Below are 13328 nucleotides of genomic sequence, written 5' to 3' on the forward strand. Positions count from 1 at the left end.
CCCGGTAGCAATACGTCACAGAACGTACCACTTTACATCTCCTCGCCGATGGCTAGAAGGATGGGAAACGAAAGACTTTTTTCGATATATTGGATTGATTGAGTCTTTTGTATCCTATAGACCCTCACAAGTCGTCCCGTGTGTTTTCCTATGCTGATTGGAACTCTCCTCGTGTCCTCCCTTAGCCTACTTGGAATAGTTTCTCCCGTACCCGGGGCAACGCAGCACAATAAGCCCCAGCGGTGCACCGAACGTGCGGAGTGTTTTCGCAGCCTGCGCGCCCGGCGGGAATCCCTAGCGCGCGGGAGGGCGACGCGGAGCCTAGTTGCTCCTGCAGCGCAGTAAATCCGGACCGGAGCTGGGACGATCTGATCTTGGTTGTCGGATCAGGTGCCCTTCGGAGAAGCGACTTGTTCCTCGCAGACACCAGGTGTTGTCCCCTAGATACCTGTCTACTCCAAGCCTTCTTATTCCTAATGGGAAATAATTTCGTCATCGCCTCAGCCAGAAGTTTTCTGCTCCTTCTTCATCCCGCTATGCACTTTGTCCATGCCTTTTGAAGAGAACCCGCCGCATTCCACTTGCCTTATACTTATTTTCTTCCTTAGCAGATTGTCAGCTCCCGGGGGGGGGGGGGGGGGGGGGGTAGGATCTATTCCTTTTTTAGGTCTCAGTTTTCCTCGCTATTACCTGGGAGCCTTACCCCGGAGGAGGGATTTGCCAAGTATTTGTTAAATGAATGAATGAATGATTTTGTAACTGTAGCTCAAGAAGAGTTAAGTAGTGAGAAAGTTAAGGGCAAGAACTTTTCTCCTTCCCTTGCTCTGTGGCTCACTTGACTGGGTGCCAGATGCTGTGTACTGGGAATAATAGCACAATAATGAACCAAATTAGCCATTGGAGGTAGCGTGCACCTGCAATACCAGCTACTGGAAGGCTGAGGCAGGAGGATTCCTTGAGTCTAAGAGTTTTGAATCCAGCCCTGGCAACAAAGGAGGACTCCCTTCTCAAAAAAATTGGTGAAGATGAACCAAACTCATATCACAGTTCCTGCCTTTGTGGAGTCAGCATTTTAGTTGAAACAAAATGGGGAAAACAAAGAATTCCTACACCAAAAATATAAAATGTTGACCTATTAGATAACATGATGAAGGTGTGGAAGGAGATATACATGCAGCTATGATGAGGGGTATTAGAGAAATGATGAACAAACTGAGCAATAGGAAGATCAGTGTTTTATTGGGGTGACAGAAAGAAAGGGGTTGACATACCAAAATGAAACATGCACTGGCGACTGCGGGCGAGAAAGCCCAACCTGAAAATTAGACAAGTGCAGCCAAGTATCCAGGGAGTAGGTTCCGGTGGTGACTAATGAGGCTGGCCGATAATGGACCTGGTGGGCCACATTAAGGATTTGAACCCCTGTAGCAGCACAGGATACTAGTTAGTTGGGCAGTTGGGGTGGAGCTTGAAATAAACTGTAAACCATATAGTACACCCCTAATGACTGATGTGTAGTCTCCAGGCATACCTGATCAGAAGAAGAGGTGGGATAGGGAAAGTGTGTTGTATTTTCTCAAGCTGTATTTTTAGGCTGAATCTTCACTTAGGCCTTTGATGTTACAAGTTAAGTAATGACTCATACACAGATAAGCACAGTTCCAAATAGGGAAGCTTGCTGAGTCATTGAAACAGCTTGCTTTAAATTAAAGATAAAAGACTCTTACCTTGGATTATAAATCAAGAAGCATAAACCAAAGTTTTTTTCCCCCCACTAATGTATGCCCAGTGCCTACTTCCTAATAGTTGCTTAAATACATAAAGATGTAGGGGCTGGGAATGTAGCTCATGGGAGACACTTGCCCGGAATTCACAAAAGCCCTAAGTTCTCTCCCCAATACCACCCCTGGAAAAAGACTTTCCATAGAAAAATTGGGAATGTAGCTCAGTGGTAGAGTGCTTGCTTAACATGTGAAAGGCCCTGGGTTTGATCCCTAGCACCAAGAAAAATGAATAAATAAATAGCTCAAAAACATTAGAGTAATGTTTTAATCAGCTTTGCTTCGCTGTGATAATACCTGACAAAAACAACTTAGAGGAGGAAATGTTTGTTAGAGAACAAGATTATTTGGGACTTGTGGGGAAGCTGCTCAGTTATATAGTGGGGTCAGGAAGCGTAGAGGGGGAAAGATGCCACAAGGAAGATGAACCCTTTCATGGCACACACCCAGTGACCCATCTCCTCCAGCCATGGCCCCACTCTACATTTACCACCCAGTACATTCCAACTAGGATGAACTGATTAGGTTACAGCCACCATAATCCAATCATCTAACCTCTGAACATTCCTTCATTAACACAGGAGCTTTGGGGGGACACTTCATATCCAAGCCATAACAGATGAATGGAAGCAAGTATTCTTTAGATCTTTGGTTTTTTTTTTTTTTTTTTTGAGTTAATACTTACATGTTTAATGTGACATTTCTCCTTTGTTTGAAGTGATTATTTTAAAAAGTTGCAGTCTGCCTTTTAACAAATCTTCAGAATTCACTGTGGATTTTTTTGTTTTGTTTGTGTTTTCATCTTGCCTTAAACAATTGTCCTCTCCCTCATTCTCTTTAGGAACTAATTTTATGAGTAGCACATTTCTTATACTAATTTGAACTTGAAAAAAACCCACGGTCAGCAGGGCAAGACGTATATGCAGTATGCATTCTGAAAAACTGTTATAATTTTCAATATGGGGAACATTTTATGTAAACTATCAAATGTGTAGTCTGGGATCATACCACTCTGAATGTGCCTTGATCTCATTTAAACTACAAAATGTTTACCTTATATAATTATGATTTTGAATCTACATTGAACTTCTCAAATGAAGGAGATTGTTTATACCTATTTATAGTACACTTTATGGTAATAATTTTATCATTTCCAACAGAGAAATGGCAGATGATATCACACACATTCCTTTGGAATTATGGGCACTTTACATGAAGAGTCAAGAGACAATTTTAAATCTCAGTGTTCTAGTATTCCACAGAGTTGATTTCTCTCTACTTAGTTTGAGACTGTTGTTTTATAGAGAATATTAAAACTCTTACACTGAAAATAATGTGGATTGAAATTTAATAATTGCTTTTTGGCTACTCTCCCTCTTTTCTCAATGTAAAAGTAAGCTTTTGCTATAAACGAAGCAACAAGAAAGAAACTTTTGATGTTACCACCATAAGAAGCAACCATGCCTATAGAAGGAGGAAAAACAGATATGGAGAGGATTGGCCTCTTCAGTGAGATGGAATATATTACTGTTGGTGATAAATATGTGTCACCATTTAATCGTAAGTGTATTGGATACTCTTTATGGGCAAATTAGTGATCATTACCTAAATTTTTAAATTAAATATTTAATTTAACTTAAAAATGATATTTTAATGGTCTATATTTTAAAGTATTGAGCTCTAAAGTTGACTAACTTGCGACATTGCAATAGTTAGGAGAGAACTTAATTTATAAGAATGGGAAGCTCATTTTATTGGGCTACCTTGTCCTCATTTATTGTCCTCATAGGTGATTTTACTTCTTTCTAAGTGTGCATCTAAGAAGGCTATCCATTATCACTTTCCTGGAATGTGAAATGCTGTATGAATAGCTGAGGGGATTTTTAGGAAAATCATAATAGAAAGACTTAAAATAAATATACACTTTTAATATCTCATTTAAACATTTGGATGTCCAAATGGAACATCTGTGTGACAAAAAAGAATGCACAGATATGTAGCCATCTCAACAATAATTGTTAAATAAAAAAACAAGATTGAAAACAGTGTATTTATTATGTTAAATGTTAAAATGAGACTATTCACTCAAACATGACTGGACATTCTCTGGAAGACAAAATTAATATCACTGCCTGTTCCATTGGAGAGGAACTTCATGGACAAGTACAGGAAGAAAATTTATTGTGAGGCTGTTTATTCTATCAAATTTGAAACTATTTGAAAATGTTACCTTTTCAAAATTTAAATTAAAAAATCAGTGATGAAAATTTATATTTCAATAAAATATAAATTTTATTTATATTTATATTTCAACTTGAAATAAGAGTTGTATGCACTTCAAGTTCTTCATATTTTGGAAAGACTTCCTAAATTAAGCCCTCTTATGACCAAATTATTAAAGATCTAAATATTTGCAAATGCAGCCTTCAAAAAATTTGTGCTAGTATTTCAATTGTAGAAATGCTACAATTTTTTAATTGACTCATAATAGTTACACATAATGTCAAGATTCCTTTTGACATAATTGTAAATGGGTGGACTATAAATTGCTTCAATTCAGTTCCCAGTACTTACCCTTACCCTCCCCTCCTCCCTCCCTCTCCCCCTGTTCCCTTTCTTCTACTCTACTCATCTATTTGTGTTTTTAAAAATATTAATGTTTTGTGGATATACATAGTGGTGAAATTCACTGTAGTTTTCATATATTCACATTAAAAAGTTAGGTCATATTCATTCCACTGTTTTTCCCTTATTCTCTCCCTACTCATCATTCCCCTTCTTCATCTTCCCTGATCTTTTATTTTGATGAAATTCCTACCATTTCTTTTCTCTCTTTCTCTCTCTCCCCCTCCCTCCCTCCTCCTTTTACCCTTATTTTAGAATAGCTTCTTCATATCAGAGACAGCATTTGACCTTTGACTTTCTGTGTTTGGCTTATTTCACTTGCATTATAGTCTCCAGTTCCATTCATTTACCAGCAACTGAGGTAAATTCATTCTTTTTTCATGACTGAGTAATACTCTGTTCATCTGTTGAAGGGCTCCTAGGTTGGTTCCATAGTCTAGCTATTATGAATTGTGCTGCTATAAACATTGATGTGAAATGCCACAAAAATCTGTTCAATAGGTAGACATTTGAGTTGTTTCTTGTGTTTAATTATTAAGAATGAAACTACTGTGAACATTTTTGTTCATATTTTTTAGAGGACATTAGCTCTCATTGTCTTGAGCATATATCCAGGAGGAGAATTGTTCAGTATGAATACGTACCAGCCTTCTCTTCAACCTCCACACATGCTCTTATTGACATTACATACAAGCACACAAACAGTTTCCTAGTATGTAGCCAGAGGAACATTGGGTAAAATAACTATTAAGTCTCTTCCAGTTCCAGAATTCACAGTGTATCACAAGGATCATGTTCAACATTTTAATGGAATCCTCTCAGGTCTTAATGTTAGCCATTAACACAGAGCTTTCAGTTAACATTTTAAACAACATTTATTTTAGAGCTCAAACCCAGAATTGGCACAAATCACATTTGGAAGCTTTTCTGTTTTCTCCATGTCCTTAATTACTAGACAGCTCAAATTTATAGTATGGCTAATTTATTTTTAAAGGACCCTTTAATGAGGCTGCAAGCAAAAATAGACAGATTCTACCTGGGGGAACCAAAGAAATGTCAAATCTCCAGGCAGGTTATTTTGATCCCCAATTTGCAAGGATTTTTGAAGGCGAAGGCTATGTAAATCTAAATCAAGTGAGAAGACGGCATATGATGGAAGAAGCCAAAAAAAATCTTGCCAAAGCCTTTCTCCCCAGTAGTGGAGATAAAAAACCGTAAGTGTTTTGGGAGGTGGGGGAGGGGGGAGTTTTAAATATATCTCTTACATCTTTATCTCTTTCATCTAAAGAAAATGTTCATTTTTCTATAGGACTTACTTATGGAAGATTAATTTTTAAAAAATATTTATTCTTAAGCTTTAGGTGGACACAATATTTAAGTGTTGCTGAGGATCGAACCCAGTGCCTCGTGCATGCTAGGCGAGCACTCTACCACTGAGCCACAACCCCAGCCCAGGAATATTAATTTTTTAAGTAGGATTTTTTGGATGGTTTGTCTTAGGTGGAAACAACTATATTGGATGATTTAGATAGATAATTTAAAATAGAATCTCATTATTATAGTAATTTTTTTATTATGTCACTGTTCTCTATGTGTTTAGACAATAAAAGCCATTAAATAATAAAAATAATTTGTTCAAAAACCTTGCAAAAGTCAGGTGGAATAAGAATTGCCTTGAGTTGTTCTTTTTTTTTGGACTATTTTTTCTGTGGTTAAAAAACTTTTAAAAAGTATAAATAAAAAATGTGCATGGGAGAAATGCTCTTTTGAAAAAAAATAATTTATCAAAGATATATTATTTATGGGGCCAGGATTGTGGCTCAGTGGTAGAGCACTCCCCTAGCACGGGCGGGACCCCAGTTCGATTCTCAGCACCACATAAAAATTAAAAATAAAGGCATTGTGTTGTATCCATCTACAAAAAAAAAAAAAAAGATTCTCTCTCTCTCTCTTTAAAAAAAGATATATTATTTTTAAATTGCTGTGAAGATACACTCATGGCGATTAATAAAATTTTAATTTTGAACAGTTATCAATGTGAAAGCATATTTTTTTCTTACCATGAAATCATTACCTTACTAAGTAAGACCATGTATGTTATACTATGTAATATAGAATATGGTTTTCATCCACACTCAGTAACTTGGACTCTCTCAATTCAAAATAGATGGTAGATAGGAATTGATAAAACTTAACTTTGCTTCATTGCTATATTTTCTTTTCTTTTTTCCTTTTACTGATGCATTATAATTATACGTAACAGTGGAATTTGTTATATTCATACGTGCACAGTATAATTTGATCAGTTTCATTCCCCAGTACCTCCCCTTTCCCTCTCCTCCCTCCCCATCCTCTTCTTCTATTCTACTGTTCTCAACTTTTATTTGTTTTTTTAATTTGCTGATTTTTCTTGAGAACAGTGAAGCTCTACTTCTATAACTTAGTCGTCCTTCTAATTCTAACAGATAATCTTGACTTCTCAGCCAAAATTATTGTCTTTATTAAGAGTGGGGGATTTCTTCTTTGCTGTAGTCATTAAGTTTCTTCTTTTTTAAACTTTTCTCCTTTTTACACTTAGACTTGAATATTATTACAGTTTAAAATTACCACTGTTTTGTAGACTTATTCATTTCTCCTTAGATATAAATTTTAAAAAGTGTTATTTTTCTTTGTAGATACTTCATTCCTTTTTCATGTAATATATATTTTATTTTTTTAAATAAGTTTTTCCTGATTTTCAGTCTTTTTTCCCACTTGTGATCGACATGAACCCAGGTGGTAATAATTGAGAATTGCTGCCTTGATACATTAGTTCATAACATGCTTATATTGATTTGCCAGCCAAGAAATAACATTTATATGATAATAGACTAGCTTCCTTTATTTAAAGCTTATAAACATGTGAAAAAATCTCTAATTTAGTGACATACAAAAAGTATTTCTTTTTTTTATATCTTTATTTTTATATATGTAGTGCTGAGGATCGAACCAGTGCCTCACATGTTCAAGGCAAGCACTTACCACTAAGCCACAACCCCAGTCCAACAAAAAGTATTTCTAAAAAGAGAAATTGGTAGCATAAGAAGCCCTCATATAGGCATTTATTCAAAACCAAATTATGGAACCATAGGCATATTTTTTATCTTCATGATTATTTTATTAATCTCTCTGCTGGACTTTAAAATATTTTATTTTTGATTAGCATGTGTTAATTATACATATTAATTTGGTTCAGCATGATATTGCAACACATGTATACATCATGTATGAATCAAATCCAGCCTCCCTCTATCCACTCTCCTCCTGATCATAGGCATTTAATATATTCTAAATGTAGTGATTTACATTGTTGGCATTACATCACATTCTAATTAAATTATGCTTTTCCATAATTGTCCTTTTCTCTGCAATATCACTGCTCTACTTCCTTATTGTATTTTAGAATGTATGATATATGTTCATAAGGAAGGGTTAATGAAAATAAGTAATCTCTCTTAATTGGAACCTTTATTTGTAGGCTGGAGATAATGAGTAATCAATGTTTATGTCTTTCTGATTTTTAAAATTTAAACATGAATGCATAGTGTCATCTTCTTATAACAATGTTCCATTTTCTGATGATTACAACTTGTTTACTTCAATGATAACTGATTAGCAGTAGTTATTGTTTTGATTGTGCAAAATTTAAAGAAAACATTTGTGAAAATAATAAAGGGCTGAGCAATAAATAGCTGGATTAGATATTGTGTCCCTAGAAAAGTCTAACATTAAAATTGAAGAAAAGATTGGTTAATTTTTTTCCTACACTAATAAGTGTAAACCAAAAAGAAAAAAAAAATTAACACCAAAATTCCATAAGATTCACTTTACCATCAGCAGTGAAACATATTTTCAAATATGTAGTTTTGAAAGTGTATGTTTTAAGGAGTGGATGATCAAAAGACATTCACCATTTGTTAGCTAACTTGCTTTAAGGTGCCTAGAGATTTGTGTAATTTCTGAATGGATGGGGATTATTCTAACTTACTAAAGATTGTGAAATTGTATTTACATGGAACATTTGAAATAAATATAAAAATGTTAAAAACATATCTTGGAATTTATAACCTTGAAAATGAGGAAAATCAAGTTAAATACTAAAAAGCTTGATTTTTTTTTTCTCACTGGAGTTACTCAAGCACATATTTTTCTCCTTTTTCAATCTTTAAAAAAGTTATATGAAAATATGTAACATTAAGTTAGCCATTTTAACCTCTTCCTTTTAAAAAATAACTATTTAAGATATGGACTAGGAAGCTACTATGGAACAATAGGTGGTCCAGTCCCATCCTTCAGTGCACAGGCCAAACCCAGGGAACAATATATGCCACCTGGAAAGAATTTATACACAAACCCAGGAAAGAAAGGAACCGGATATGGGTAAGATATTTTTAATGTTTTCATATCATCTTTTAAAATTTAATAAACTTTCTGAACCCTGAAGTCACCATTACTTATTTCCTTTCCTTAGCTATGCAAATATTACCATAGGTAAACAGTTTCACACTCTTCTGATTTATATGATGCAGCAAGACAAAATTTTAAGGTAAAATAATCTATTTTTAATTTTTCAACCCTTTTATTTGGTTGACTTTGAGAATTTACTTGTTATCTAATTAAGTTTTGTTCTGTTCTATTTGTATAATTGGGACAATAGCAGACATGTTTATCGATTATAATATGAGATTTGATATGAGATTTCCACATCTTCCTGTAGATAGATCCTCCCAGCTCTTGCCAGGATGAATTTTATTTCCTGCTGTAGTGGATCATGTCTGTCTTACATTTCTCTCTCAGCTAGCTGGAGATGTTGAGAACCACAGTTTAGTCAGAATGATGCCTGGCATCTAAAGCCTGTTGTACTGCAGCTGCCAAGACTTGCCCTTGTTTATTAATGTCTCTACATAATTTAATATATGTGTTTAAATCTTCATGTTTCCATGGTGTAATGGCTTCCTTGCACCAACGATTTGCTTGCTCAAAGGCTAGCTGTTTAATTAATGGCATTGCTTGTTCTGTATCCCCAAAAACTCTGGTAGCTGTTTGAATAAGCCTATCTACAAATTCAGCGTAAGGTTCATTAGCTCCTTGTATAACCTTAGATAATTGTCCTTATAAATCTCCATGTCCTTGTAAAGTCTTCCATGCCCTAACCGCATCTGCAGCAATTTGTGAATATATAGCAGGATCATATTCAATTCATTGCCGCTGACCCTCATAAGGTCCCTGTCCTAACAACATACCTAGATTTCTCTGAGGATAACCTGCTGCTGCATTTCGCCTAGCTGTCTCCGTGAAAAATTCCTGATTGGCAACCCTTCCATAACAAATATTGCCCTCCATTTAGCACAGCTTTACACATGCTAGCCCAATCTGCTGGCGTCATGTCCAAGTTGGTAATGGATTCGACCATGCTTACAGTGAAGGGTGCTTAGGGACCATAGGTTGTTGCAGCCTCTTTTAGCTGCTTCACTGTTTTGAAATCTAAAGTACGGTGAATTCACTGCCCTCCTGTCTGCTCAAATACAGAGCATGCTAATCTTTGAGGTCTTGTCTCAGGATCCCATCTATCAACTACGGGGGTTGGGGGCCCCACAGCATATGTTGTCTCTATAGGTGGAGCTGTTGGTTGGTAGCCCTCTGGTGATAGAAAGGTGTTAGTAGCAGCCTCCTGTTGTAACTTTTTTTCTGATAGCCCCTTTTCCTTTAAATTTTCTACTTCAGTCTGACTAACTCGAGAGACCTTCTCTTTTACTTGATCTACCATAGTCTGGACCTCTAACAATTTACTTAACACTCTTTCGGTTTGTTTTTTTACTAATTTCTGATCTATTATAAAGATAACGAAACCCAACAAAATAACACAAAACAACCGAAACAGAATGAAACAAAAATGGAACAAAAAATCGTTGTATCAGTTTTTCTATTTTCTTGACATGTGCATTTGTGGTCTATCTCTATCTGTTCCTCAGGGGCGAACAACTTCAAACCTTGAGCCAACCATTTTCCCCAGTTTGCCTGAGAAAGTTCTAGGGACAGGCAGCTTGAAATAAAAACAAAATAAATCAAAACAAGAACACATTGTTTTTTGAAATGGTCACCCATTCTTTCGCTCTCCTTCATGGGCGAGCAATTTCACTTACCTCCAAGCTTCAGGCGTTCCCCGCATGGGCTACCAAATGCCGCAGTCTGGCTGGGCACAAATAACTGAGCCGCCACACAGCCTTGTAGGTTCAAACAGCAACTGTTTATTCCCGAACTCTCACTGGCACTCTACACACACTTCCCGGGAACACACTCCCTCCACCAGACTCCGCGCGCCAATTCTCTCAGAACCCCACGAGAACTCAATGGGAAATCCAAAGTAGTGGGTGCCCGAGGCAGCAGGATCCGCCCTAATCCCGGAGCTGCCCTAATCCTGGAGCAGGGTCACCTTTCAACCATTCCCTTTGGCAAAAATGCCAGGCGTCATTCTGACTAAACTGTGGCTCTCAACATCTCCCCCCTTCTGTTTAATTAAATAACAAGCATGTGGCTTAGGAACCATGCCTGTCTTAGGTTGTCCAGTACTACATATGGTCATTACCCGTCATTGGATGAGCTGACCTCAAGGTGTCAGCCTCCTCAGGGAGACATGTTGACTTGGCCTGATCAATTATGTTCTGCTTTAAGGGAAGAGTCATATCCTATCTCTTAGCCATATTCCCATCCCACACTAATATCTTATGTGTGATAAAGTAATGGTAAGTCTTTTGGGGTAAGTTTATAGGATGGAGGAGTTATGGGGTGATGGGAGAAAGGGGAGAGTAGAGAATGGATGAGTAGCTATAGAAGACAGTGAAAGGATCTGAGAAAACTGCATACTGAATTAAATGGCAAAAGTAAAAACTAAAACATCCTGGCATAATATCTTTTACATTTACTTTACACAATATTTTACATATAACAAAAATATTTAGTTATGTGGGGAGCATTTACATATGCTTAAATCTTAACTCTTAAAAATTTTAGAACAAGATCAACATAATTTTTTTTTTTTTTTTTGGTACTAGGAATTAACCCATGGGCAATTTGCCATTGAGCTACAGTATCCCCAACTGTTTAAAATTTTTTAAGAATCTTTAGACAGGGTCTCACTAAGTTGTTTAGGACCTTGCCAAATTGCTAAGACTGACCTTGAACTTGCTTGTCTCCACCACTCAAACCACTAAGGATTATAGGCATGCACCACCTTGCCTGGCATAATTTAAAGAAAGCTGGTAGTGAAAAGTCAAGTTAGTTTGTACTTAAAACAGATATGGCCATCCCATTGTTAGTTTTTTTTTTTCCAGCATGCAGTCTTCAGTAATTTTGCTGTGCTGATTTTAATTGGTGACTGAGAATTAGAATAGTGGCCAATTTTGCAAAGGGGCATGTCCGAATCCAGGAGAAGTTTTTAATTAAGTTGGATAGAACATTTTGTCATTTGAAAATAAGCAGTTCTGTTTGTGTAATGGATTATGCAGTTTATATAAAATTGTATGTAAACTACTTTTCATCTGTAAAAATAATAATGCATACGTACTACCTAACTACTTACAATGTAATTTTATCAGAGGCTCGGTAAGTTGTCTTTCATCCTAAGCTTTTCATTTTCAGAATTTATTATATATGTCAGATATTTTGTGTACCTGAATTTCTTAAAGTAATTTTTGAAGGTAATTGGAAGAATGTATTTGATTTTTCTTTTAGTATTTTAAGAGATTACTCCATTGTGTTTTTGCTTGAATTATTTATGATGAGAAATCTGTTGTCATGCTCATGTATGTTCATTTGTATATACTATGTCTTTTCTGTGGCTACTTAAAAAAAATCACTACATAAGCAATTTGATTATCATATGCCTTGGGGTTTTCTTTCACACTTCTTGTGCTTGGGCTTATTAAATTTTTGGATAGTTACTTTAAAAATCAGATTGAAAATGTTTTAAGCCAATCTTTCTTCAGCTTTTTTTTTTTTTCCTAATCCCTCTTCTTTTTCCTCTCAGAGATTACAATTACATGTGTTTTAGGTCTCTTGAAACTGTCCACAAATTACCAATGCCCTATTCACTTTTTTAAAAATGTTCTTTGATTTCTTCTCTATAGTTCACTTTGTTAGTTTCTATTGCTTATATCTTCAAGATAATTAATATATTCTAAATTTCCAGTCTGCCGTTAATGCTATCCAATGTATTTTTAAATATCATAATTGTGGTTTTGTGTTGTAGAAGGTTTTTTTAATTCTTTTAATTTTTTTTTATTTTAGAATTTTGAATGTTTTTAATATCTTACCTGTCTCCACTTAATTTACGGGGCATATGGAATATAGTTATAATTACTATATTAATGCCCTTCCCTGATAATTCTAATATCTGTGTTAGTTCTGAATTTATTTTGAGCAATTGGTTTTTCTTCTAAGGATGGGTCATATTTTTCCACTTTGCATTACTAGCGCTTTTTGATTGGATGTCAAGCATGGGGAATTTTACCTTGTTGAATATTGTATATTTTTGTATTATAAATTTTCTTGAGTTTTGCTCTGGGATGCAGATATATTACCTAAAACAGTTTGATATTTTCAGGTCTTGCTTTTAAGAATTGTTAGATGGGGCTGGAGCAGTGCTCAATCTAGGGGTAATTATTATCCACTGTTGAGGCAAGGTCTTTTGATGTACTCCTCCCAGTGCTCTGTGAATTTTAAAGTTTTTTGGAATAACTAGTGGGAAACAGTACTTTGTGAGAACCACACACTCTTACCTCTAATTCTTTCAGGTGGTCTTTTTCTCATATATGCTTAACAGTACTCAACTGACTATCTAGGTCAGAAGTTGGTAAAACAAATACAATATTCTCATAAAAAGTG

The 13328-nt window shown here is 35.6% G+C and overlaps 1 protein-coding gene across 1 annotated transcript; it reads left to right on the forward strand.

Annotated features, from left to right (window-relative positions):
• Positions 1 to 133: 133 nt before the first annotated feature.
• On the forward strand, positions 134 to 8991 carry LOC124075590 (UPF0602 protein C4orf47 homolog; the record flags this gene model as incomplete). The annotated part of the gene is given in 6 exon segments (XM_046419097.2): positions 134 to 430; positions 3176 to 3341; positions 5401 to 5620; positions 8688 to 8825; positions 8917 to 8942; positions 8945 to 8991. Coding segments are annotated over 5 exon segments (531 nt in total), but the record flags the coding sequence as incomplete, so codon positions are not given.
• Positions 8992 to 13328: the final 4337 nt, after the last annotated feature.

This window comes from Marmota monax, unplaced genomic scaffold (genome assembly GCF_021218885.2).
Source record: "Marmota monax isolate L192 unplaced genomic scaffold, Marmota_monax_Labrador192_F-V1.1 WCK01_AAM20220418_F8-fsc00892, whole genome shotgun sequence".
Taxonomy (NCBI): Eukaryota; Metazoa; Chordata; class Mammalia; order Rodentia; family Sciuridae; genus Marmota; species Marmota monax.